General features: G+C 36.9%; 3 protein-coding genes across 6 annotated transcripts; 1 reads left to right on the top strand and 2 right to left on the bottom strand.

The window, feature by feature from the left end:
- Positions 1–332: 332 nt before the first annotated feature.
- On the bottom strand, positions 333–2729 carry LOC5579047 (hexamerin-1.1). Its single transcript, XM_021852532.1, has 3 exons — positions 2462–2729; positions 2274–2401; positions 333–2212 (listed from the first exon to the last, which is right to left on the bottom strand). Exons 1-3 carry the CDS (start codon positions 2571–2573, stop codon positions 377–379), a joined length of 2076 nt encoding a protein of 691 aa, XP_021708224.1. The 5' UTR covers positions 2574–2729; the 3' UTR covers positions 333–376.
- An 8367-nt stretch (positions 2730–11096) lies between these two features.
- On the top strand, positions 11097–15982 carry LOC5579046 (group XIIB secretory phospholipase A2-like protein). Of its 2 annotated transcripts, XM_001657191.2 has the most exons (4): positions 11097–11255; positions 11350–11630; positions 15338–15580; positions 15636–15982. In XM_001657191.2, the coding sequence occupies exons 2-4, from the start codon at positions 11399–11401 to the stop codon at positions 15884–15886; spliced, it is 726 nt and encodes a 241-aa protein (XP_001657241.1). In that variant the 5' UTR covers positions 11097–11255; positions 11350–11398; the 3' UTR covers positions 15887–15982. The 2 variants fall into 2 exon arrangements, with proteins under 2 accessions (XP_001657241.1, XP_001657243.1); XM_001657193.2 differs by having other exon boundaries at positions 11097–11630.
- Positions 15983–16765: 783 nt separating this feature from the next.
- On the bottom strand, positions 16766–26630 carry LOC5579045 (glutaredoxin-C4). Of its 3 annotated transcripts, none has more exons than XM_001657189.2 (4): positions 26404–26630; positions 26219–26336; positions 23553–23657; positions 16766–16979 (listed from the first exon to the last, which is right to left on the bottom strand). In XM_001657189.2, the coding sequence occupies exons 2-4, from the start codon at positions 26318–26320 to the stop codon at positions 16884–16886; spliced, it is 303 nt and encodes a 100-aa protein (XP_001657239.1). In that variant the 5' UTR covers positions 26321–26336; positions 26404–26630; the 3' UTR covers positions 16766–16883. The 3 variants fall into 3 exon arrangements, with proteins under 3 accessions (XP_001657239.1, XP_021710056.1, XP_011493105.1); XM_021854364.1 differs by having other exon boundaries at positions 26219–26339; positions 26404–26565; XM_011494803.2 differs by having other exon boundaries at positions 26219–26570.
- Positions 26631–27464: the final 834 nt, after the last annotated feature.

The following is a 27464-nucleotide window of genomic DNA, read 5'->3' as shown; positions in this document are numbered from 1 at the left end:
ACATGTGCGGTTACATGATGCACGCTCAAAAAAGCGTTCTGGAAAACGTGAACTGTCAAAAATACACCGTGAACTACCATGATTGGTCTCGAATACATGATCTAGTTCACGGTGTATTTTTGCTTGTTGACGAGTTGACGCCTGCTGTTCACGGATACGAGAACGGATTTTTTTCTGTGTGGTTTTGTTAGCTACGGCGTTATCAAATATATGGCAAACATGGTGTGAGAATAGTTTGGTGGGACCATATTTTTCAGGTGTGAGTCTATTGGAGGGCAGAATCCCCAATAATAAAAAAATAATTACATCTAAAAATATACAAGTAAAAAATGTTAAAATATTTTATTGCTTTTTGATATGTTTCTCCTTTATTCAATTAATATTCACCCAAATGATAAACTGTTACATCTTTGAAAATCATATTCTCAGTCTTGAAGTGATTTACGTCCAATTCACGATCAAAGGGAAACCCAAATGGTAGGTCATCGCTATATTTCGATCCTGATCCTGCTCCACAGCCCAGAGTGTACGTTGAATATTGAGGAACTTTTGCTGGGATATGTGGACTGATGATAATGAAAAATGATATATCGTACCCATTTGGAAGGCCTCTTGGTAGAAGCAAGCGGTCTGGCCAACCGCAATGTATCTCCGAGTAATCCAGTGCATAAGGCTCTTTTTGAAGTCCTCGCATAACTCGTTTGTATAAGTCAGTGTAAGTAGAGCGATCTCGAATGTTGTAGTAGAAATCTTCTGTGGAGCGGTTTATGACATTTTGACCTACTTCTAGTTGTACTACAAATTGATCCATTTCTACGTAATATTTTTTCACCAAACGAAGTTGCCGGAGATTTTGAAATTTTGGACCCATATACATACGAACAATACCTTTCTCGACAATGTTGGATTTAACATTCATCGTGTAATTGAACGGCTTGTGATTCAAACGTTTTTGTTTTGCAAAAATATTATAATCCCATGTACTTTTCTGTTCAGACTTTCTATGAGTTAATGGTATCCCATTACTGATGTCGGCCTCGAAGTATTCGAAGTACGTAACTAGCCTATCAATTGTGAGGCTTGTTATTTGAACACCATCATAGTTCAGTTCTTCAACGGAATACGGTGGAAGATAGTTTTTGAACTGCCAGTAAATACCAATCACTCGTTCAAGGTATTGATAATAAATTGGGTCTCGCATTGAAGTTTCATAATGCATCAAAGGTCCTGGCCACAAATCTTCGGTTTCCCCGTAGTAATCACCTTGTGCAAGTATCATTCGGACGAATACATCAAATGGTTTGAAATAGTCCAAATCAATACTGTCGATATTACCGTTAACCATATTGCCGATTACGTCTATCGCCTCAGCTGCTCGTAGATTGATATTGGTCCTATTAGCTTTAATGTAAAATCCTGAATCAATCGCGCGTTTGATTCTAAGTTCATGATCTTCTATAAGTTGGAGTTTCTTCGGATCGTATGATCTCATATTGTAATTATTTTCTCTTGGTCGAAACGGAATGCCATTCCAATAGCGTAGCATCGGGTAATATCCCGTTTTCAACGGAAATTCCCACGAAAGCTCTTCAATTTGTCCGAGTACATTTGACTGCCTTTCCAAATAGTAGCGTGCCAACAGTTGTTGGAGCATGTACAAGAATAACTCCCCGCGACGATCTTTGTTCAGTCCGAACTCATCACCTCCTAAGAAATATGGGTATTCAAGCATGTAATAGTAATAATACGCGTTCAGTCCGATATCTTCAGTAAAATACGCCATTTTGCCTTCTCCAAAGTTATTGGTAGAAAACTTGGACGTGTAGTTACTGATTGCTGCATTGCGTTCACGTTCTAAATAAAATCCATATTCCTCGTCAGACATCCTATGCACCATGGCATCGTGAATCAAATCTCCGTTGAAGAAAAAGTAAGGATCTAGTTCGTAGATAGCGGGCAGCTCCAATCCTTGTAGATCTGGTCGATGCAATACAGATAGTGTGAGAGCGAAAATGAACATGCCTTCATTGGTATTTTCTCGAGCCCAAATTACATTTTTTCGATAAGTATCCCAATCAATTGAGTTGTAGAAAAATGAGAACAACATTTGTGTTTGTTTGAGGTGCCAATAGTTGTAAATTGAAAACATTTCGCCTTTTGACAAAAACCCGTCTTGGAATAAGTCGAAGAATTCTGAAACTGAGCTGAAATTCTAAAGTTAAAGAATGATACTTATTTAAAATTGGGATTAGGATGAAATTTCAACCATTTACCTTATATTTGGAGGCATCTTCAATCCAAGCCTTCGAGAATGGAATATACTCTTCAAACTCTAACGGTTGATAAATGTTCCTCAGAATTTCGAACAGAAATTTTTGTTTATTGAGGAACTGGTCATCCGCTATAAAAAAACACCTTTTATCATTTAAATCTTGACAGAAGCTGGACTCTACTACTATACCATATCTACCGCTTTCAGCATAAGTTAGACAAACTTTTTTGTAACTTACAATACCCAATACAATAATAGCAAGTAAAAAACTGTTCTTCATTCTAAAAACTGCCTTCAACATCTCATGGCAACGGTTCAATGTGAAATAACGAAAAATTACCTTTACATCGCTCGTCTTTAACTATACGCTGATAAGAACTTGTGATAGGAACTGCTTATTCATCCCCAATATGCATACCAGCAGAAGTTCAAAAGGTGATGCATTTAGTGCAAACATCTTGTTGAAGTAGAATCTGGATTTTGCAGTGAAAGGCATGCATATCACGGGGCCTTTCTTATTGTTAGCTTATCGACGATGTGTACGGCGGCAGAGCTGAACGTGGATCATGAAAAATGTTTAACAAGCTCATCAACATATGACGATACCAAAATCTCCCAAATAGCGAAAACGTGTCTCTGGGACAACCTTTTGATGCCGGACAGTACTTTAGCAAGGCTAAAAACTGCTGGTCTACTTCTTCTTCTTTCTGGCGTTACGTCCCAACTGGGACATAGCCTGCTTCTCAGCTTAGTGTTCTTATGAGCACTTCCACAGTTATTAATTGAGAGCTTACTGTGCCATTGACCATTTTTGCATGCGTATATCGTGTGGCAGGTACGAATATACTCTATGTCCTGGGAATCGAGAAAATTTCCTTTACGAAAAGATCCTCGACCAGCGGGATTCGAACCCACGACCCTCAGCATGGTCATGCTGAATAGCTGCGCGTTTACCGCTACGGCTATCTGGGCCCCTGCTGGTCTAGCAAAACTGGTTATTAAGGTGACACGGGAGACCGTGTTATTTTTCCTATCTTTTGTCTCACTCTAACGATTAGCATCAAAACTTTGCAGAAGCAAATCTCTAGTTTTAGTCGTTTTAGTGAACCGATGAAAATTTAGGGGTCGTCCATAAATTATATAGCATTTTAGGGGGGAGGGGGGACTTCACGAATTTGTGACGATGTGTGACGAGGGGGAGGGAGGGGTCCCAAGTCCCAAGTAATGGACGTAGCATTTTGAATCATGTCGTTGATAAGAGTACGAAAATAAATATTGTGCTGAAAAAAATAAATGACAATCTGATATTTTTTTAAACTCCTTTGTTTTACTTATTAAACTTGGGTTATTCAATGATGATTCAGCTTGAAAACATCAATATGACAAAATTCAAAATTTATTAATTTATAACATTTGATACGGTAATCGCACAGATTTTAAGCTATCAATGGATATGTAAATATTCTTTTGTATTCAAGTCTAAACTAATTTGTTTTTATAAATAAACTAAGCATTTAATAAGTTAATTAAAAATAAATGCTTTATCGACTAGGAAAACATTGCTTTCCAATTTGTTAACAATAAATAAAATCCACCATTTTAGTTTTATTCACATTTTCTTTTTCTTCTTTCTGGCATTACGTCCCCACTGGGAGAGCCTGCTTCTCAGCTTAGTGTTCTTATGAGCACTTCCACAGTTATTAACTGAGAGCTTACTGTGCCAATGACCATTTTCGCATGCGTATATCGTGTGGCAGGTACGAAGATACTCTATCGAGAAGTCGAGAAAATTTCCAACCCGAAAAGATCCTCGACCGGTGGGGTTCGAACCCACGACCCTCAGCTTGGTCTTGCTGAATAGCTGCGCGTTTACCGCTACGGCTATCTGGGCCCCTCGCATTTTCTATCGAATCTTCATTTCTACAAAATAATACAATATGCTCATTTAGACAAATATTAACGTTACTATAGGGGATTTTTTTTATTACCGTACGGGACAGAAAAGGAAAAAAAAAATCCGCGAGTTTGGGCATAGATTTTCCAGCTTTTCTTTATGAATTTCCCTAACGGTGGAAAATTTTGTGGAAAACTTTTTCCAGTTCATATTTTTTATGGATTTTTGAGAAAATTTGCTTAAATTTTCATACATAAACTTTGTTTCTACGATGCTTCGTTCTTGAGTTATGATTTTTCAAAGTAACACTACAAGGGAAAACAAAAAATTTCCACCTGAGTTTTCCGGAAAAATAGGCGACCCTGAATTTTTCTCAATTTTTTTTTTTCATTTATATATCCATGAGCCCTGCCCTTTCATGAAAAAGTTTAATGAAAATCTGAGACCCTTTGGCCCAATTTGTACGATAATAAAAAAAAAATCCCCTATAGTAGAACAAGATATTTATGTATTGAATTATGCCTTCAATTTTGCTGGAGATATCTACTCAATGAACACATTGATTATTTTTTGATGGAATAGCCTCGATAATAATAAGGACATAAAATTTGAGTGTTCTCAAAATTGTCCTATTCAGCTTTCTAAATCACTCGGTAGTTCAGGGAAATGTCTTTTTTTATTATTTTTTTGTTTTATTATGAGTTATGTAAGAATATTTCAGTATGGTGAACAATAATGTAGTTTAGTTGAAATATTATAAAAGATGAATAATTTGTATAAAATTCGCTAAGATTATCTAAACATTCCAAATATTACAATTGTTACTTTTTCTCTGCCTGGTCACAGTTTGCTGAATGGATATGTACTTAAATATAAATGACGAAGATCCATTCTAAACTAAGGTATTTCTTTTATTCATATTCACTGTAATCAGTTTGTCAAGCACGAATAATAAAAAAATAACATAACAAAATTCCGGATGGATATATTATGAAATATATTTCACTCTTACTCATTACTGTTGGCTTTATCAATCCGCATTAAGGTTTTTACTTTTTATTTTCTAAATTTTCAGCTGTAAACTTTATTCAACAGCAGAATACTTCAAATTAAATTTAACTATATAAACCTATATATACAGGAAACCAAAATTATATCACCTTAATCAGTTTGTTTAAACCGTTTTCCAAAGGAATTTTGACCGCAACAGTATATCAAACTATTATTCCTCAGATTATCATGCGATTTTAAGGTTTTAGCCAGTTAATAATATCAATGGATTTTAATGTTTCGGTTTAGCCCAATCACTGCGGAAAACAAAGAAAAAATTAAAGGGGCGGGGGGGTGCTTTATATGCTACGTATTTTTCAAGGGGGGTATCAGAATTTGTGACGAAATGCTACGAGGGGGGAGGGGGGTGTAAAAAATCAGTGAAAAATGCTTTGTCATTTATGGACGGCCCCTTATTGGGTTGTGCACTACATGTATATAATTATAGTAATACATTTTCGCATTGATATATTGAGTGGTACTTGAGATTTGCTTCTTCAAATGGAGAGGGTGATTAAAACACCGTCCCGTGCGGCCTTAATATGGTGAATAACAGTCAGGTCTCCTATAAGACGCTTACTAAATAAGCAAAACATTTGGAAAATGTTTGGAGCAATCCCTGAGTTGATTCGTATATGAATGAGTTCATATGAAAATGGCTGGATAAATAACTGTAAAAATAGACGTTGGAATCTTTTTAAGAAGTACCAGGGAGCCCCTGGAACGAAGTTCTTAAAAAATGAGTTTCCACGCATAACTGCCCCGCTACCGTCACACAGTATTTCGATAGGCCGAAATCGTGAACTTAATTCAGTAGCACTCTTAAACGAGATTTTTCTGGAATGGTGTCTTCGGACGAAAATTTTCTAAAAATATGGCGCATATATTGGCGGTAACTGTTAGTTCGCAACTTTGCCGTAGGCAGCGCTGTAAAATTAAAATTTGTGAAATGACGATCTTTAAATATGGTGTCTTCGGCAAAGTTGTAGATAATTTAAATAAAAACAACTTTGGCAAAGACACCAAGTCTGTATCTAGTCACATTTCCAAAATATGGAGGTATTTTATGGACGACCCCCAAAAATCAGTTTTTCTTGAATATTTTCAAAATGTGAGGTTTTCGGTAGCAACTTTGTTCTACAAAATTGTGTAAACAGTCAAAATGAATCATTTTCTCGAAGACACTAAGCTTCTAAAATGCAAGGGAAAGGAATTATAATAATTTAAGTGCAAATATCAGTCACTTTTCGGGGTCGTTTATTTTTGCGGGTGGCAAGTGGTGGCAGATGAAACCCATTGGGATTGAAAATATATCATGATTATTCACGAGTATCCCTTTCAGTTACCGGGATTTGTAAAAAAAAAAGTGCGACGCACATTGTGACCAAATATGAGATCTGTTCAGTGCGCATAGTACCATCGTGCTGTGCGTACACGAATTCTCTCTGCTCTTGGAAGTTTTTTAAAAACTACCTAAGGTAAGTACTTTTCAGTGCTACAAAAACAGTACTTTTCATTGCTAAAATAAAAAACGGTACTTTTCGGTGCTACTAAAACAGTACTTTTCAGTACTATTTCTTCTGCTATTGATCCCTTTACGATCCTTGTTTGGACCCGTGCCTTCGATTTTTCGTTGGACCCGTTGGCGAAAGCTAGCGGTGGTAATCCTTCTTGGACACCGTCTTGGGAAAAAAAAACCTTTCGAAGGTCACGTCTTCTTTCGTTTATTCAGTAAACATGGTTGCAACAACAAATCTCTGAATTCACAACTTCCTTCCAAAAAAGTGGGGTTTAAAACTGTCACTAGACGTGGTAAGAATGGAAGGAAGAACGTTTCTCCGGAATGCGAACTTTCTTCCAAGGGTGAAATGAATAATAATGATAATTGTATCGAAATGAGCAATCAGTTCGATGCTCTAGACAAATTTTCCGAACACCAAATCGAAGCAGCCTCTAGCCCAGGCTGCTTGATTCAAGTGGGGAAGCAAAAAGTGCCGCCTATCGTGGTCAGTTGTTCCGAATTTGGGGGATTTAGGCAGGAGATCTTGAACTACATTAGGGGAATCAAGGTTTCCTTCCAAATCGCAAAGAAAGGAGACTGTCGCGCTTTGCCGGAAACTCTTAAAGATCGCGAACTTCTTCTCAAACATCTTGAAGAGAAGGAGCACAACTTTTTTACTTATGACGACAAAACTGAACGTTTGTCCAAAGTCGTCTTGAAAGGTCTCTCAAGTGACTATAAGTCACCTGAAGAGATCAAAAATGGAATAAATGATTTACTTGGATTTTCCCCAGTCCAAGTAGTCATTATGAAAAAGAGAACCCAATCTGGCACTGTGTGGGGAACGGGCTTTCTCAAGAATATTATTTAGTTCACTTTAACAAAAAAGAACTAAATAATATTAAAGCTTTAGAAAAAGCAAAACTTATGTTCGATGTCCGTGTGACGTGGGAACATTTCCAGAAACCTGGAGGAAATTACCAGAACCCCACTCAGTGCGTCGGTGCCAAAAGTGGGGTCATGGTACAAAAAAATTGTCGCATGGATGCTAAATGCATGATTTGCGGAGGTTCTTCTCACGCTAACGACGTCTGTCCAGTGAAGGAAGATACCACCAAGTTTATATGCTCAAATTGCTGGAACAATCATAAGTCCAATTTTTGGAATTGCCCTTCATGCAAGAGAGTCATTGAGGCTCGTGCCAGACAGATGAAAGATAATATCCGTTACGATAACGGTCGTTTCCGGAATTTGTCTGGTAGAGTATCGAACAATGCTCATTTTTCAGTTAACGATCGCTTGATCATGAATCATACCCATCAGGAAGATCATAATCATGCTCATTCACAAACTAATTTTAAATTTAGAATGTATCTACCCACGGAAAATCCTTTGCCGATTTTTTTTCCTCATCCTTTGCCGATATCGTAGCAGGTAATTTGAACTCCTCTCGTATTCGTACTATGAGTACCCATTCTACTTGTTACAAATCAAATGGGAAAACCCTACCGCCACAGGTCCTACTCCGCTTCTTCGTGATGATGATGATGATATGGTTCTACCATCTATTGTAGCAAGGCATCTGCCTATAGCACTGGAATAATCTGAAAAGCGATTTGATCAAGATTGTACTTTTGTTTGTGAGCAGTCAGTCTTCTGTATGAAGGGCCAAAAACGGATGTGCGGACCCACAAGCAGGGCTGTGCATTTTCGAAAGCATTTTGTGAAACACGAAGGCTTGGTTGTGTCGTCTCGATGGCGACGAACAACTGCGTCGCTTCGTTTTTCGTTCCACACTCATTCGTTTCGTTATCCGAATTGAAAGCAACGAACAAGAAAGGTGAAATAAAAGAGTAAGAATTTCGTTTCACTTAATTTCATTGAAATCTATCAAAATGTTTCAAATTGCATTTTACCTATTTTTTGCAGTGTAATTATGTAACTTGTTGAGTAATTAATTAAGATAGAGATACTATACGGGCCACCTCGTCGTTCATTTGAATTAATCAGCTCCTAAAGTTAGAGACTACCGATTGAAAGACCAGCTCGCTGCGGTGAGGCTCCGATTTATGACGCGCGACGCATAAGCAGCACGAAAGAGATGAGAGACTACGCTTGCTGCGATGAAAGGAAAGGTTCGTCGGATTGAAACGAAACAGTAGAGTTTCAACTGAAAGGCAAGCTTGAGTCATTCAGTTGGGGACTGAAAATGCTTTCAATGAAATGAAAATGTACGGCCCTGCCCACAAGCATAGACACCCGCGGCAGGGGAAAAGAATCTCCTTCCAGAAGAAAGTTTTCACGAACAACTGTAAAATCAAGCCCTCGATTAACAGAATACTCCCAATAGATGAGGTCGAAGAGCCCGCCCTCAATCCACGAAATGTTTACAACAGAGAGGAGGCAGTCCCAGGCTCCCTGTCCAGATCGCTTCAATCGGGTGCGTCCGCGAGTACAGTCTCAAATTGCTGAGTCATAAATTATTCATGACAAATGAAATTTTGTATGATGCTGTGAAATTGATTTAGGAATATAAGAAGTCATAAATAAAGTCGGAAATATTTCTCTTTTAACTCTTTTCCACTAATTTGATGGCCCTGAAAAGGGCCGATGGCTTTGTTAGCTAAATTTGAGCAAGTTATTTGCTTATACGACGAACCAGCTGAATGTTTCGTGGCTGGAAACGTTGCTCACTCTTGAAATCTTGAGCGATTTCACTAGTCCAACGCTCGATTAGCAGCTCATCGGACCAGCAACTCAGGGGGCTTCTGGTATTTGTTCCTAACGGGATTGCTTCTTGACCACCAATGATGATTTTATCACGAGTCGAAATCTTGAAGCGCGGGTCAACAGCTTCTCGGCCGATGAAATTTGCGGCGGCGATGACGATGGCTGGGTGAACGCAAACAAGCGGTGAACCACAAAGCGAGAATGACTCGCCCGACCCTGTTCACAGTTCGACCGCAAATTCTCCTGTGAACTGCTTCCTCTTCTTTTGGCGGCGGCAGCGGTGATGTGATGGCTTTAGCTTCGAACGGCATCTTCTCTCGCTCGCTCGACAGTTTGATTTGAGCGAAGCAAGACAAACGGGGGCGTCCTTCGCTATCGATATCGGTGCCTGAGAAGCTCGCCTGGTCAGAGCAAGCCAATCTGTTGCCTGCTGAGATGCGAGCCAATCGGAGAGTGAAAAGCAAATGACATCAAATTTTCTCTAGCACCCCTATGTATAGATTTACTTGAAATCAACGTTCTCTTTTAAAACAGTTATTAAACTATTTGGAGAGGTATGTGGGATTCAGAAAGTAAACGACATGAACCTTTGATGTCTTGTCTTTCGATTGAGGTGCTAATCAAGAAATTTCGTTAAGCCAGCGAAAAGTTATAAACGTTTAAAATATTTCATGCCAACGTAACGCTCTTGGTTTTGAAATTCTAATTTCACTCCTGTATAGAGAAGAAAGACGTAATTCTACGTCCAAATTGCCAGAGGTTCCCCGTTGACCTCTATAAAAAAATCTGAACACAGACCTTGTTTCGCGGTCTTCGGCAATATTGCCGAAGACCGCGAAACAATACGACACTTGTGAAAAAAGTTATTCAATGAAAACCTATTGGCAAGGCGACGTTGATTAACACGTAAAGGAATAAATAATAACAAAATCGTGCAAAATTACCGAATAGTCTATGCTCAGTAACTTTTTTCACAACCATCGGATTGCTTTGCGGTCTTGGGTAATGTTGTTCATCGAAGAAATACCTATCGAGATCTGTGTTCAGAATTTTATAGAGATCAATGGGCGACTTCTGACGATTTTTCTTTGCAAAAGTAAATTTTCCCATAGTAAATCCCATACAAATTTTGAACGGCTGGTGCTAAAATATAGTTTCACCGATCGAACTGAAATTTTGCACAGTTGTTATGGGACCTAAATGCAATCCAAAAAGTGGACTGGAGCGAGAATCTAAATTTTTCATATGACCGTGTCCCAGGCTAGTGGACGGCCCCATGCCACTTTTTAGTGTCACACGGAATTTCCACGCTTAAGGTGAAACCAAATCCAAATTTAATAATATACCAAAACTATGGAGGTATAAAAATTGACTGCAAACAATGAAACCTGTGCGCAACTAACTCAACAAAAGTAAAATTTTAGAAAACATTCGCAATAATGTTGATTGCTTAGAAAGTATTTAGGTAGTATTTAACTGACAATTCAAATACTTAATACAACATCGCACCACAATGGGCTGGCAATAGAAAATAGTTCTATATTATTGACATTTTTGCGCATTTATGCAATACCAATACCACCGAAATTGCATAAACGACTTAAAACTTACATGTGGAGTGTATAAATATGCGGCAAATGAGTAAATAAACAATTTTATTCATTGTCACGTCAAAGTTGACCAAAACGAAACGTATCCCGTGCATAAATTTGAGTGCTATATTTTAGCTAAAAATAGTGCTCAAACCGCATCTTTTCCTGCTTCATAAAGGTGTAGATACCAAAAATGATCTTAACTGTCGTGGATTGGTACGTAAGCTTATTTATCTATATTTAGAGAGAGTGTGTCATAGGTCGTCAGCTGAAAACCACGTCAGTTTTGCGAAATAAATCATAACGTTAGATTGTAGGAATTGTTCCGAGTCCTAGTTCTGTGTAGACAACGCGCCAGAATGCAAATTCCGTACATGAAGGTGGCGATTTATTCGCTTACGTTTTTGACCTACGCATACACGGGATATGGATCGAATATGCTGGCCAGTTTACGCGACGCAATCATAGCGGCCGAGGCCGTGTTCGGAGATGTACTCAAAAACGTGGTTCACGTAGCGAAGAAGTTCAAAGTGGTCCACGAAGTGTTCGATGCAGCGGTAGACGAGAATTGCATTTTCAAATGTCCGGGAGGTGAGTCAAACGCTATGTATCTGTTATCTCTATCTTATATCATAATTTTAATAATGTTTTTTTTCTGGCTATCCCAGAACCACAACTTACAATACAATTGGTTTACAATCGTTGATTTTTTAAATGGTTCTACTATAGGGCGCAGCAGATTTTTTAAATCTTTTTAAAGGCCAAATTTCGGGAGTTGTTCTAAATTCAAACCACACAAAAAAATTAAGATTTAAGGTTTTAAACAAAATAAATATCAAAACTGTCATAAACGACTTAAATTTTTTGAATTATTTATTAGATTTTTAAATAATTAAATATGACCGTTGAATAAGTTTACATAGCTTTGTTATATTTTTCAACCAATCGATTCTATCAGAACATTTTCTAATGAATTGAAATTTATTCGATGAAAATATTGCTAATTGCTTTTGACGTGCAAATCCAGTCTAACTGGACTTCAAATGCGGTAATACAATGTAATTAGTATACTTAGCAACCATGACCCATTAGAGTGATGCAAATTTTGAAATGTTTGCTCCCCTATGCTTAAACGATTTTAATTATAGTAAATAGCATCTTCCCAAAGTTTAAAGTGATTCGGAAAAAAATTGACTGTGCACACGCCATTTGAAGTTTATATGGAGATTACTATGGAAAATGCCAATCTTTTGTGTTCAGCCCTCTATCTCTTCGTCATGATATTTTATGAAAAAGTGAACAGATTCTTCTAATGTGGAATCCTCCCAGCTACAACTTTGCCGAAGACCACTTTTTGATTGGACCTCAGGATAAATTGTTATTCATCATCATAAAGTTGGTTTGCATGTAGCATGCTTCACCAACTGTTCGGCAGGCAACAGTGGTGCTCCTGGCGGAAAGAATAGATCAGAGTAATCCAGGCTACTATGTTCTACAGCAAAAAAGCAGTGTTGCTCTGAAAGCAATTGAATGATCATCTCAGCATGATTTACACTTTGTTATCAAAAATAACAAATTATCCTTACGTCCCATCGAAATGTGGTCTTCGGCAAAGTTGTAGATGGGAAGTTTTCACATAAGATGAGTGTGTTTACTTTTCCATACATTATTTTGACGAGCAGTTAGAGGACTGAACACGAAAGATTTGCCTTTTTCATAGTAATTTCCATATAAACTATATATATTTATATATATATATATATATTTCATCATAATTGACATCGTTTAAGCATAGGGGAGCAAAAACTTCAAAATTTGCATCAGTCTAATGACCCATATCACCGCTAACCTAGCATAGAAAATCAATCTTCAACTTCGCCTTCCTTGTTAAAAATCTTACCGCGTTTAGTGTTCCCGCATTTGATATTTGCGTTTCAGAGAATAACGGGCGGACCCAAATGTCCGGGCACAAGCGGAATATCAAAACAGCCAAAACGGAAGTAACACAGTAAAATTTAAACCAGCAGCTGCTTTGGTAGTCAGACTATGAAACCAAGACTGACGTGGTGTTACTATCGGACCCAGGATTCTACTGTATAACACAGAAGAGGGGCAGAAAAGCGTTCGAATTACCGCGAGAGTACCTCAAGATTCAACCCTGGGCCCGCTTTTATGCAATGCGATGTACGATGACGAACTGAGGCTGCCTTTTCCGCCTGGTGTTAAGATTGTTGGCTTCGCCGACGATATCACCCTAGTGGTCTATGGCGAATCGATGAAGGAAGTAGAGTTGACAGCGGCGCACTCTATCTAACTAGCACTGGCCCGTCACAAGACTGAGGTGGTGGTGGTCAACAACCGCAAGTCCGAGCAACGGGCGCTTATCTCGGTAGGTGATTGCACCATAGAGTCCAAGCGATTCCTTAGGCATCTTGGGGTAATGATCGATGACAAGCTCAGCTTCGCTAGCCACGTTGAATATGCCTGTAAAAGGGCATCTACGGCTATAGCGGCGCATTCGAGGATGATGTCTAACAGCTCTGCTGTAATTGCCAGCAAACGCAAGCTACTGGCAAGCGTGGCGCTATCCATACTAAGGTATGGAGGACCAATCTGGTCAAAAGCGATCAGAACGAGCAGAAGCCTAAAGCGTTTGGAAAGCACGTACATGATAATGTGATTAAGAGTAGCAAGTGCATACCGGACGGTATCTAAAGAGACGGCTGTCACTCACATTATGTCGACCAAGAGTTGGCTGCAGAGGATTAGTCCCTTGTTACACCCTGCCGAGGCTGGTCCCTTGTAACTTTGTTTAAGTCGGCTAGGAGAAGCAGTTTTCTGCTACACGTGTTGTGCTATATGCACTGGCCCCTCCCCGAAGAAATACCGTAAGGTGGTTTCGGGGAGATAAGAGTCTGAGGCCAAGGGTCATGTCGATGCACTGTACACCACTTGCGCAATTCAAAAAGAATTTCTCAAGTACAGTGCATGGGCTTGTTTTAGCGGGTCGTCGTTGGTACATCATCCCCGCATTTCCTGAGCTACCTTCTCAGGGAATATGTTTGCAGATTTTCAAATGGATTGTTTTTTTTTTTTCAATTTAATTATTTATCAGTGTTTTCATATTATAGAAACTTTACCTGGAAGTACGAATGAGTTGGAACACTGAAATATCGTGATTATGACGTCAACATCTGCCTGAAATGTATTGATCGTGGAATGTCGCTCCGAAATTTAACTATTTGCGAAGAATTAAAATAATCACTGTTTCAGTACACCTTTGGGGAGACTGAATAGGCTTCATGGCAATGGGGATGAGACTTTGAAGACAATTTGAGGGAAAAAATAGAAAATTTATGTAAACTTGACGTTGTGTTTACATATTTTTTCTCATAGCTCTTCAATGTTTTGGTATAATCGTTCTTTAAGTGAGTTTATTATACTTGTGAAACATCTTAGATATCTTTTCATCTTGTTTGCATCGTATTTCATCAATATTCTTCAGCTGTGAATGGTTTTGCAACCATATTATCAAAAACAAGTTATTTCAATTACAGTGACCCAATGTCACCATCTCTAAGGGGTGAGATTGGGTCATTTTTCATTCACTTGTGGTGCCACTGTGAATAAATAATTTTCTTAAATTTTTTTGAACAGTTGTTAATGTACTATCAAAGTACATACAAACCAAATTTGAAGTTTATTGGAGTTAAATTGCGATAATTATTCAATAAATAATTCGTACACATTCCTTTTTGACCCATTGTCACCCCCAACGACGGTATCTGAAATGTTTTATTCGCGGCTTATGCGATGTCATGAAATATTTAAGATTACAAACTTTACACGATTTACGGGGAGAAATACGCAGTTAAGTGAATACCCCTAATAAGATTGCACGCCGCAAACTTATTACGGAGTGATAGTTGACAGATTAAGAATTTTTCGCTCTATTATGCAATAATGGCTGAAAAATCTCAGAAATCTCTTACCTATCGTAATGTTCTCAATGGCCTCAAAGGTTTACGCATGAGTTTAAAACGTAAATTAACGTTTTTTTTTCAGTAAAATATATAAATTATTTTCACTTACCCCATTTACCCACTTGCCCCGCGGTACCTTATGAGAAGATTTTTTCAGCTTGGCGATATAGCGTCTTTTTCAGATATGGTACTTAGTTACTTTCTAGTCTGAATCTTATTCTCTGATACATGCTAAAACTAACCAAAAGTATTTAATAAGATCAAGTAACGACAGGTAACGACTAGCGACACTAACAACCAAAATTACTCTTTCAGATGTAACACCGTCCAAGAACAAGTTCTACATCCCACAATCTGATGGATGCGGTTCTTTGGGTTTGAAAATCGACTCCGAATACCTTCCGGCAGCTGAAATGGAAACATGTTGTAATGCTCACGACATTTGTTACGACACCTGTCTCAGTGATAAGGAACTTTGCGATTTGGACTTCAAACGCTGTCTCTACAAGTATTGCGACGAATATGAGAAGAACGTGGTGGGCGACATAGTCGTCAAAGGTATGTGGGCTATACATTTTTGCATACCTCCGCTATGTATGGCTTTCTATTGTAGGTTGTAAAGCAGCAGCGAAAATGCTGTTCACAGGAACGTTAACCTTAGGATGTAAATCCTATCTAGATTCGCAGGCCAGGTCCTGCTATTGCCCGGTGGGAAAAGCTGATAAGGCGTATGAAAAGTCAGACAAGACGTACGACAAATCGGATAAGGCGTACGAAAAATCCGATAAGTATTATGACAAGGGTTATAAGGATAAGGGTAAGGACAAAAACAATGGCAAATACGGTTGGAAACAGGATTTGTAATTTGAGGTTGTGCCATTGATCAGTTTACGATAATATGAGAATGTGTTGACATATTCAGTTAGTAACCTGACCAGTAAAATAAAGTTTTAATTCTAATCTTGTTGTCTTTTATTCGAATTGATGCCAAATAGCCAAGGGAATAGGAAGGAGTGTGGTGTTAATCTTCATGGAAAAACACAATCACCAATGCTTGATTTTTTTTTTCAAATCCATTAGAAAGATACTAATAGGGCCAAGCATGGGTTTGAAGACAACATGATACTCTGTTTGGGACCTTCCTTAGCCGAGTGGTTAGAATCCGAGGCTACAAAGCAATGCCATGCTGAAGGTGTCTGGTTTCGATTCCCGGTCGGTCCAAGATATTTTCATAATAGAAATTTCCTTAATTTCCCTGGGAATATAGTATAATCGTACCTGCCACACGATATACGAATGCGAAAATGGCAACTTTGGCAAAGAAAGCTCTCAGTTAACAACTGAAGAAGTGCTCATAAGAACACTAAGCTGAGAAGCAGGCTCTGTGCCAGTGGGGACATTATGCCAAGAAGAAGATGATGATAGTCTGTTTGATTTGGGGATTGTTGGTTAATGGACGACTAAAATCTTGAGCCTGGAATTCAACAGTCCTGGGACAGGATAGAACTCTCTATAAGCATTTGCTGAAAAGGGTTTTGTACATGAGGAGTTCTACTGCTAAAAATTTGAACAGTAGATGGGATTTGCTCAAAATACCTAATAGCATTTAAAGTACTCATATTCCAAGCATTTGGTTCAATTATTACTTACTATTTTCATTACAACAATACCAAGATAAGTGTTTGGTACTTGATATTTTGAAAAGAAAATGGTGATATCTCTTCAATTCAAATACATTACACATAATGATAGTCTTAAGCTTTTATTTCGTGTTTCTAAACATTCGTGCCATTGTTGTAATATAACCGTCGAAAATATATAGAGACATTCAATCACTCAACGAACAACTTGTTGGATCACCCTATAATAACAGTTTTTCTAACCGTCCATCGGAGTACATCTTTTTAATGTCGGTTCCCCCGCCGACAAAATTCCCGTTTATGAATACTCTTGGTACCTGGAAGCAATAAAACGAAGAATGAGTTATAATTTACGTTGTAAACCAAAGTATGTGTATATGGTGGTTAGTAAAGAAAAGACCATAGTGGGGTCAAATTAAATTACTTTTTTTATATTTTTATAATATTCTTTTCGCTTTTGCTAGTAAACTCCTTCTTGTTAACTTCTACTGAGTAGATAAATCGGATGAAAAAGGTTATAAACAGATAAATTATTCCAGTTGTGCTGATCAGAGGCATAGCATGGCTGTTAGGCGTCTTAATGGAGCCTCCATTCTTTGGCATAATGTTTAAGGCAATGATGTTTGTATAAAACGTAGGTACAAGAAAAAAAATGTATAACAGATTGGTGATGCAAATGTTTGGTGAAAAAAATAAATATGAAAAGCTCACAATGCAAAGCAATACAAAGCTTCGTCTACTATGCTGTTATTTCTTCATCTAACATATCTGGTGATTTCTTCCAACGATTTCATTCGTATTCTGAAAGATCAGAATAAGACCAAAATGTAAAGGTAATTAGGATTTATGAAAAATCACACTTTAAGGTCAGAGTTGTCAAATTCCAAAGACTACCACCACAATGAACTCCTTGCTTTTTATTCGCATTTTAGGAGCACAAATGTCATCATCCACAAGACCAACAAAGCATAAATTATAGACTGTTAACGACTGAGTGTTTTCAATATAAACTTTAGCGACCTAATGCCTGAAAAAGAGGCCATACTGAAATCAACAAAACAAAAAGACAGCAAACAAATACAGTGTTCACACTGTAATCCATATGAAACTCAAATGAAAATGACTCATTAAGCTACTTCAAGAACCAACAAAATTTGAAAATCCAATCTCCCATAGCTGTCTTTTCATCCTTATGCCCAAAGTAGAGTTTCAGTTTTTTCGGTGGGGATTTGAATGTGGCCCAAAGATAATGTAGGTTTATATGGAAATTTATATAGAGAATTTTTGAAAAATATTAGCAATAAGTTAGGGGCTGTCCATTAATTATGTAAGGGTTTATGGGGGGACCTTATTTTGAGTTATGCTTATTTTGATGAAATTGGTAATGATCCTTATCTTCTACATTATTACTTTGACCTCAAACATGAAAAGTTTTAAAAAGCTATAAATAGTTTTCCAAATAATACGATTAAAATATGCTTTTTTATCGTCGGTCAAAAATACTCCGAGGCAACATGGGCACCCTCATGAAAAGATGAAATTCTCTAAGGAAAACTTTGATTTTTCATTGCTTGTAATATCTGAAAATATTATCTTACTAACTGCATCTTGCCATCAAGTAGGCTGTTGGAAAACGCAACGGATCGTCCCATACAAAATGACAGTTCCGTTCACGCTCGTTTTTCCTACATTCCCGGTGAATATCCTGGGATTTTTATACACACAAACACGTCGGAACCCTTGATAAACAAAACGAAGAAAGATTAATTCAAATCCGTTGACCCGTTCGTAAGCCATTTCGTGACATACAAACACCATTCCTTTTTTATTTATGTAGATATTTCTGATGGTATTTATCCTCATTTATTTTTTAAGCTTTTATCAAAAAATAAATAACTTTTGATAAATTGCTAAATTTTACTTCGAAAAACGATTAAATTTGTTGTTTGTTAATTGTATAAAAAAACTAATTTTGTAAAAATCAGATACCATAAGTCAAGCCCACAGCTAAATGTGGTTCTATAATTTCACACTTTTACTTAATCAGGGTGTCTACTTAGTTACAGAAATGAAATTCCCTGATATTTTCAGGTTTTTTCCATTAGCATTAGCATTAAGCAATTCGCACAAATTCGTAGGTGGTACAGTCTTAGACCGTTGTATGAGGGTTGCCTCCTTCCCGTCCGTTACCAAAGTCAAAGATTTGGGAATAACCCTTGACTCTTAGACAAGATTGACGCATCCTCCAACAGTCGAGAGCTGTCCACGTCCTTGCTGAGGAATGGGCGTGCTTGGGCTTTCGGAAACACACTGCCCAGCAATTACGAAAAACCGAAAATTAATTATTCCGGCGACGCACAAACCGAACACGCTTACTTGGGCTTTCGGAAGCATACTGCCCTGATATTTTCAGGTTTTCCAGGATATAAAAAATAATTCCAGGTTCAAAAAATTTTCCAAAATACATAAATGATTGATGGCTTTTTTTAATTTAAGATGACGAAACATATAAATAAAAAAATATGCAACGTTTAATTTCGAAGTATTTTTCACTTCAACAGAAAAAATGTCTGGTTGTTCTAAATGTGTAAACAACTTGAGAAAAAAAAGTGATTTGGTTTTAATTTTCACGAAAACCAAGAATGCTTATTAAATATACTGAAAATGTCTTTAATCATCTAAGTCAGATATAAAGAAAACACTCCATTTAAACATAAAAAAAGTATTTCTCTTAAAATGGGATTCAGATTTATTGAAATCCCAGAAAATTGGAGAAATCAAGGCTGGGAAGGACCGTTTTTGGGAATAACAGCTTATAAGGTCTCTTACCAGAAAAAAAAAAACAAGAAGAAGGGAACCACGACCATATCATTTGAACAGACATTTTTTTTAACAATATTTCTAAGTCATTTTATGAAATTCTTCGTAACATTACGACAAGTATAACAGCTAGTGTTGCAGTAGATTTTTTCACATATTACTCCAAAGATCTCTAGGAGTTTGATTTGTGATTTTTTCAAACTTTCTAAGTAATTTTTCCAAGTAGTTCGTTTTAGATGCCTTCATCTGTTTTTTTTTTCTTCGATTTAGATCATTTTATCTGGATGATTCTAAGGATCAGTATATCTTCATGAATGTAATCTGGATTATTTTAAAGATCAGGAATCCCTTCAATGTGTGTTTCATTTTTCAAGGTAGTTCCAAGTTCTCCAGAAATCTTTGTGTTGATCTAGGATATTCGAGTGTAAGGATTTTAACTGTGATTTTTTATCCTTTCGCTGAAATCACAAAATCACAGTTTTGCGGAAATTTATTAATTGATTTCCTTATGACTCTCCTTCTGTGTAGAGCATTTCCAAGAATTCAAAATCCCAAAATCCAAATAAATTGTTTTTCCAATTATCCATCAAAGGATGTCTCCAGGGAAATGTAAAGGAAATTTTTCAGATTTTCTTGGAAATTGTTTTGTATGAACGAAAATTGCGAAGAACTTCTAAAGAAAAATTTATTTCTAATAAAGCTTGTGTGAGTTCTAATTGTGCCTTGAAGCATTTTTACGATGATCTCTGAAAGAACTCCTGGATTCGTGTTGAAACTTTTTCTATGATTTGCTTAATAAATTTCTTAATAATTAAAATCTCTGAATAATGTCTTACAGGACTTTTTTTTAAGAAATTCGAACCGAATCCCTGAAGAAATGTATGTGTAAGATATCGGGAAAATAGGGAGTTTATGTGCAAATGATCGGAGAAATCAAAATCTTACGTTGAAAATTATTCGAAAAATGCTTGAACCGCAGCAATAATATTTTGATGAACTGCTGGAGAAATACCGAAACAAATTTCTTGAGAAACTTAATGAGGAATACCGTCGAATTTATTGAGATTTTTTTGAAAAAGTTTATAATAGATTTCATCGAATAATGCCTGAAGGAATTTTTGTTTGACACATATCCAGAGAGTAATAGTATGATTAATTTTTAAAATTATTCTTATAGAAATCTCTGAAATAAATGAAAAAATCAACGTAGGAATTATTTTATGGTTCCTTAAAAAATGTCAAAACGATTATTTTTTATATTCAAAAACTCTGGAATACACCTTTGTGTGAGAAACCCTGTAAAATTACGGGAGGTCTCCTAGAAGTTGCAACTGGAAAAAAATGTTGAAAAAAACATCTGGAGGAAATCTTGGGATAATCGCCTCAAGATTTTTTTAGAACAATCTTTGTGAAAATTACTGAAGGTAATAGCGTTGGAGCGCTCTAGAATTGTCTGGACCAAAATTTGAAGAAGTTTCTCTAAGCATCCCTTGTGAAATCTTTGGTAGCATCCCTGAAGGAGTACCTGAAAGTATTTCAGAAGAAATCTCTAGACTTCCTGACGAATTCCTCGGGATCTAAAAAACAATATATTGAAGAAATTGTAGAATAGTCGCGTTCTGAAAACTTCTCTGGAGCCTCTAGATTTTTGCACCAGATTAAGTCAAAAAAGTGACTTTCGAGAATATATTGATTAAAATGGTCAAATCTTATATGAAAGTGTAAATTTTTGAACTACTGTGTATTTGATTTGTTGTGTTGTTGTTGATTTTTCAGTTGAAATTTAATGCCATCATATATCATATCATTCATCCATATTCCAAATATATTTTTGAAAAACTTCGGTAGGAACGACACAAACAAGGGGTGCTCATCTTGCCCCATCTTTCCCTACAAACTCATCATCTCACAGTGAAATCTCATTTTTCAACAATGATAAAGGAAGCTTTTTTATAATAACGGTAGAATAGAAGATATTTAAAATTAGATTTTCAAACTTTTTTGAATTTTGAACCGCTCTAATGACTCATAATATAGTAACAACTTTATCAGAAAATACTTCAAGATTTCTTTATAAGGATTACTTACCGAATCCGACCAGACATTTCTCTGAGGGCACATCTAAGAATTTCTGAGATTTCTCGTGGCATTACACCAGATAGGGGAACTTATACAATGTGTGATAATTCTCCAAATGTGTTTTAGCGGGAAGTCGTCTTAAAATTATCAGTAAGATGCACTTTTAACGTGAAATCAATCCATGCAGATTTGAGGCCGATTAGGCTTTAAAACCCCAAGACAAGAGCATCTTTAACAGTGTTTCAAATCGTATGGCAAGTTACAAAAATTATATAACTCGTCTTACGATTTGTAATGCTGCTGAAGATGTCCTGAGAAAACAAAGCTATTGAGGATACTATAAGTTACAGTATAACACTCTAAGTATATTTTAGATATTAGGATTTTTCCAGGAATCACACAGTGATTCTTCAATGGGTTTTCATAAGATTTCTTCAGAATTATCGTTTAGGGCTTAATCATCAATTCAACCAGTATCTATCTCTTATTTTTTCAGTAAGTCCTCGAAGATTTTTGTTTTGTTATTACTCAATGAATTTATTCGAAGATGTACGAGTAAACTAGCTAAATAATCCCTACGAATATTACGTAACACTAAACAGTCTCCCCCACGTAACAAAGTTTTTGAACAATTTGAACTTTTTGAATGGACCAAAATTATACGGTAGACACTGTCCTCCCCTAAGGAGGGTCCGTGGCGTAGTTGGCTACCCGTCTTGGGTTTAAAACATTTTGTCTAAAAAAAATTTGAAACTTCTATTGGTAGAAAAGAGAATTTTCCAAAACCATTACCATTGCCAATACTGAATGGAAGTGAAAGATTGATAACAGAGGCATTGTCCTATTAGAAAACCGCAGGGTTCAGCATCGCGCGTAACCAATATGTGAACTGATAAGATCATATGAATGAACTCAAACATTTTGCGGCTTTGCGTTTGTCTTATCGCTCTAGTTTTACTCCAAAGTAGGTATTATGGGTTCCATTTAAGAATAAAAGAAAATAATTATATTTATTGATAACACTAACCACTTGAGCATGTTTAAGAACCTTGCTATCGATAGACTCATACGTAGGGGAATGTGAGGATTTCTTGAGCGGGTTTTGATTTCAGGGTATGATTTCCATAATCATCGGTAGACCTTTGGAAGATCTTGAGTAACAACTGGAGAAATTGGTGGAAGGATCTGTGGAAAAATCTTTGGATAAAATCCACAAATAGTCTCTGAAAATTACTAGAGTTAGTTTCGTTTAAGTTTCCAAGCATTTCCTAGAGCAAATTCTGGAGAAATTCCTCTAAGCCTTTCTTGTTAAATCGCTGGAAAAAATCGGGACTAGCTCCTAGCAAAATTGGTTTAGGAATGGTTGGAAGAATTCCTGGAGGTATCCCTAGAGGAGTACCTAACAGTATTCCAGAAAAAAATCTCTGGAGAAATGAATAACAGAATTTTTGAAGTTTTTTCTAGATGAATCTGAAAAATAAATTCCAGAAGAACCTGAAGTTTTTCTGAAGCCTTTGCAATTTTCCATTAGGATCCTCATCAAGCATAAAAAGCAAAATAGTGACGTTGGAGCCCATTTTGGTTAAAAAGAGACTTCTTTAGAGAGTTCTCAATATAAAAAAACAGAGATTTTTCAGAGACTTGCATCAAAATAGAGAACAAGTCTCTAAAAGATACCTTCTACCAATGTGTAAAAATATCAGCCATTCAATTGTCGCACTGTTGTATTCCTAACGTCACAAGTGGAAAACATAGCTCGCTTATCGTCAGCGTGGTGATTCTTGTGGTCATCAACCGAGCAACAGCCGAAAGATGAATTATAAAAACATCAAGATGAGGCATCATTTTGCTCATCTCTGCTGAATAAGGCAAAGCTATCAATGAATGTGTGATCAATACTGATAAAAGCATATAATGTCAGTCCGAAAAAAAGGTGTTAATAATGATTGTAATTCGATGCAAAATATTGTTTATATAGTTTAAAAACTCACCGTTCTGGCACCTGTTAAATTTCCGAGTACCACCTGGATTTCATCGCCATCATTCCTTTGATCCAGTTCATAGCAGGCAACTGGTTGATTGAGCTTCTTGAAAGGCTGCAAAATAATTAAGAGACATGTTACGGTATTAGTTGCGTGTGTCGCTAATAACTATACTTGATTGAACGCTAAAAAATAGTGTAAGTGAGATATTGTCATGCGATTTCTGATAGATTAGTCACAAAGCAAGATCAGTGGTTTTCAACCTGTTTTGTTCCATGAACCCCTTTTGATTTTTTTTTACAAACACTATGCCTTCGTCGAAAAACGGTGTTTTTTGTGAATTTTAATGTGAAGATGTATCAAAGCCGAACCTTGGATTTTCAAGAGCACAAATCCAGATAATCAACAGTTCACGCTGGTGGTGACCAACTGATAAAATTTTCAGTGCGAATGGTTATCTGGTTCTCTAGAATCGTGCTTTTGAAAATTCTTGGTTTGGCTTCGATTCGACTATTTAGCTGTAGAGTTTTCATTGATTGTTTATTAGACTGAAATTCTTGCTCCCCTATGGTCAATTATTATGAAAATCATTCTCCCAAAATTTTAAGTGACGTGGAAAAAAATTGGTTCTGTACACACCATTTGAAGTTTATATGGAAATTACTATGGAAAACGCAAAACTTTTGTGCTCAGTCCTCTAACTGTTCGTCATAATAATCTATGGAAAAGTGAACAAATTCTTCTCATGTGAAATCTTCTCAGCTACAACTTTACCGAAGAACATATTTCAATCTAGGACATTTCAATAGGACGTAAGGATAATTTGTTGTTCTGGAGAACCAAACATCCGTTTAAGCTAAAAACCTAATCGATTGATCACTAGCTGGTGGTGACCAATCGATTAAGTTTTCAGCGCAATCGGGAGTTCGGTTCTCCAGATTTGTGCTCTTGAAAATTCGAGGTTTGGCTTCACGTTAACAATCAGCTGTAATTAATTGAAAGCAAAACCCAATACTCTGAAATTTAAGGAGCAAATACTTATTGACCTTAAACCTAACTTATTGTATAAGGAAAGCCTAACTTATTGTATAAGGAAAATATATAAAAGCTTAGTAATGGTTTTCGTTGCATTTTTTTTTTAATTTTCTCAAGGGTGTCCGTGTTCCTAACTCTGCGCATTCATTTTTGCAATGTTCCTTATTCTGTGCATTATTGTAACTAACTCTGCGTACATGATAAATACTGTATAACAGATGAAGTATTTCAATAAAAGCATTGAAAAACTTCGACTTGTTCTTCATTTTTTGCTTTATACGGCTTTACGTCTCCAATGGAACGTGGCATGTCTTTAACATAGAAGTTTACTAAGTGAAATGAATTTTATGTGTAATTCAATCCGTGATAGTTACTGTTACTGAACGCCATTAGGTGTAATGGCCAATGACTACAGTCAACACAAATTTAAAAATTTGGTGTGGACAAAAGATGTCCAAATTGTGTGAGGTGACACGAGTCGAATGAGGTGACATTTGTCGACTCGCTCCCATTTGATTAGCATTAGTCGTCTCACGTCACTCGCGGTGAGAGCCAGTCGTCTCGACTCACACGCCGCGCAGAATAAGCACGAATATCAACTTATGGATGGTTGACTGTATGTCGAATATAACGTTTTATAACTGCTGCGCATAGTAAGGGACATAGTTGAAAAATGGTTCCTTACTATAAAGAAAAATAAAAATGTGAAGAAAATATAAGTTGCACTTATACGCAGGGTTAGGGACAGTCACGATAGAATGGTCCATGGATCTATGCACGAGTTCATTATCTGACGTTTTAGCGGTGCCGTGTTATTTATGTGACCATGGAAACCAGTGAATTTGGCACCGCTCAAACACTCGTGCATCGGTCCATGGTTATCTAACTGGATATCGAGTAAGGGAGAGTTGACTGTATATTGTTTGAAAGTAACACAAAGATGTGAGAAACGAAAATTTTCAAAAGTTCAAAAACTGCAGTGTTAAACGTTTGACTCATTTTCTCAGAATATGAAAAATGCCACTCTGACTTTACGCCGACCATTTATGTCTTTTTCTATGAGTTTATAACATGTCTATTGATTCATTATCATATTAAGGCTGCGTTTCTGATAAATTTCCAAGAATTTATGCGGTTTTCAAGGGATGCTTAGTCTACCCCATTATTGGCGGAACTTCCCGATCACTTCTATAATATTTCTGTGAAGTCCCAAAACACTAGAATGATTCGATTTTAATATTTTTGAAATATCAAAATATAAACACAAAATTTAAGTGACATTTTCTCCAGGTTGAAACCCACTGCGTTAGTTTCTTCGATCAAAAATCTAAGTAATCGGATCTTAATCTTGGCACTTTGAATCACTTCGGCAGGGTATTTTTTTAAAAGCTCATATTTGGCAACAATAACCATAATAAAGAAGTGCTTTTTATTTCAGAAATTTAGACAACAAATATCGAATTATTCGACCGTGAAACCCTTCACGCCAAATTGAATCCTGGAGGTGCCCAAGTGGTTCTTTACCCTATTTCCACGGTGACACATCATGCACAACAAAGTGATTATGTGTGTATCCTGATTTTTTTTTGCAAAAAATAAAGACGATGGGATGAAACGTAAACCTTTATATTGATTCTTACCTCTTTGGCCATTGTGCAGTACGGACAATAGGTCTTGGAAAAAATGACCACCTTGTCTTTGGCGATGGCGCTCTTCACGAATTCGGCTACAGGTCCACTCATATTGGCAGGAGGAGATCTACTGACGAAAGAACCCATCTTGTGCAAAAAAAAAAGAACTGCGAGCACTTGGTATATAATCGTACCGTGTTTGTATGTGTGGAAGAGGCCAATCCACTTGTCCAGTGCCGCTAATGGTAGTCCAGGAGGAAGTGGTTTTGTGAGAACGAACGGTGAGATCAGTTCTCTGCTAGCCGATCCAAAGTGTAAATAAAAAGAAAGTACATAGCCTACATAACGGGACTTGTCGTAAAAGTCATATGTATATAAACATCGCGGTAACTGTCAACAAAACCTCGCAAAATTTGGCGAAAAAAAGGCCGACATCCTGGTGAGCCAAACCATTACACCGCGTCCGTTATACCGCCCGACTAACGTTTTCGTTCAAGTGTGTGCCAGAGTGGATCTAGATAAGAGTGGCGTCAATGTCAAAATTGGAACAGCGGTGAACTGTCATTTCCATACAAATCCGTGTTCCAATCGAGCAGGAGACCTGTCAAAACTGGAACATGACGTCAGAGTGGATCTAGATAAGAGTGGCGTCAATGTCAAAATTGGAACAGCGGTGAACTGTCATTTCCATACAAATCCGTGTTCCAATCGAGCAGGAGACCTGTCAAAACTGGAACATGACGTCACTCTTGTTTACAGGCACTCTACATGACGTCACTCTTGTTTACAGGCACTCTAGTGTGTGCTACATGGAGAAATCAGACTACCCAAAAAGAATAAGTTCTTTAAACTCAAATTTCGATAAGGGCTATATATTTCATAACGCTAAAATTGGGTCCTAAAATTTTTAAATCATATTAAACTTTAATTTAAAATTTGGATCCATAAATGAACCTTGACACTTGAGATCATGTTTGACGTTCGCTTAGTCGACAAAAATACCACAGGGGTTCAACTTTTTAACACCGGGGTTGTTCTTTTTTGACATTTTGGAAGGGACACGGAAAACAAAATACACCCAAAATTTGAGTTTAAACCAAGAGGTGTGACAAAATTTAAAAAAACTTAAAAAAATGTTTTTCGGGCTTAAATCATCGGAAAACATTAGAAAATTGAGTAAACATATGTTTTTGACCTAAACTTAAGCGTTTGGCACTAAAATTGGGACACACGCTAACTCGGAAATACCCATTAA

Source organism: Aedes aegypti, chromosome 3 (genome assembly GCF_002204515.2).
Source record: "Aedes aegypti strain LVP_AGWG chromosome 3, AaegL5.0 Primary Assembly, whole genome shotgun sequence".
In the NCBI taxonomy this organism is placed as follows: domain Eukaryota; kingdom Metazoa; phylum Arthropoda; class Insecta; order Diptera; family Culicidae; genus Aedes; species Aedes aegypti.
This window is presented reverse-complemented; position numbering and strand designations above follow the sequence as displayed.

Coding starts and splice junctions, on each gene's coding strand:
- LOC5579047 (XM_021852532.1), bottom strand. CDS start 2,573: ATGTTGAAGGCAGTTTTTAGAATGAAGAACAGTTTTTTACTTGCTATT. Junction 2,402..2,461: donor TGCTGAAAGCGGTAGATATG/GTATAGTAGTAG, acceptor GTTTTTTTATAG/CGGATGACCAGTTCCTCAAT. Junction 2,213..2,273: donor AAGATGCCTCCAAATATAAG/GTAAATGGTTGA, acceptor CTTTAACTTTAG/AATTTCAGCTCAGTTTCAGA.
- LOC5579046 (XM_001657191.2), top strand. CDS start 11,399: ATGCAAATTCCGTACATGAAGGTGGCGATTTATTCGCTTACGTTTTTG. Junction 11,631..15,337: donor CATTTTCAAATGTCCGGGAG/GTGAGTCAAACG, acceptor TTACTCTTTCAG/ATGTAACACCGTCCAAGAAC. Junction 15,581..15,635: donor GGGCGACATAGTCGTCAAAG/GTATGTGGGCTA, acceptor TTTCTATTGTAG/GTTGTAAAGCAGCAGCGAAA.
- LOC5579045 (XM_011494803.2), bottom strand. CDS start 26,356: ATGGGTTCTTTCGTCAGTAGATCTCCTCCTGCCAATATGAGTGGACCT. Junction 23,658..26,218: donor ACTGCACAATGGCCAAAGAG/GTAAGAATCAAT, acceptor ATTATTTTGCAG/CCTTTCAAGAAGCTCAATCA. Junction 16,980..23,552: donor ATTTAACAGGTGCCAGAACG/GTGAGTTTTTAA, acceptor TATTGCTTCCAG/GTACCAAGAGTATTCATAAA.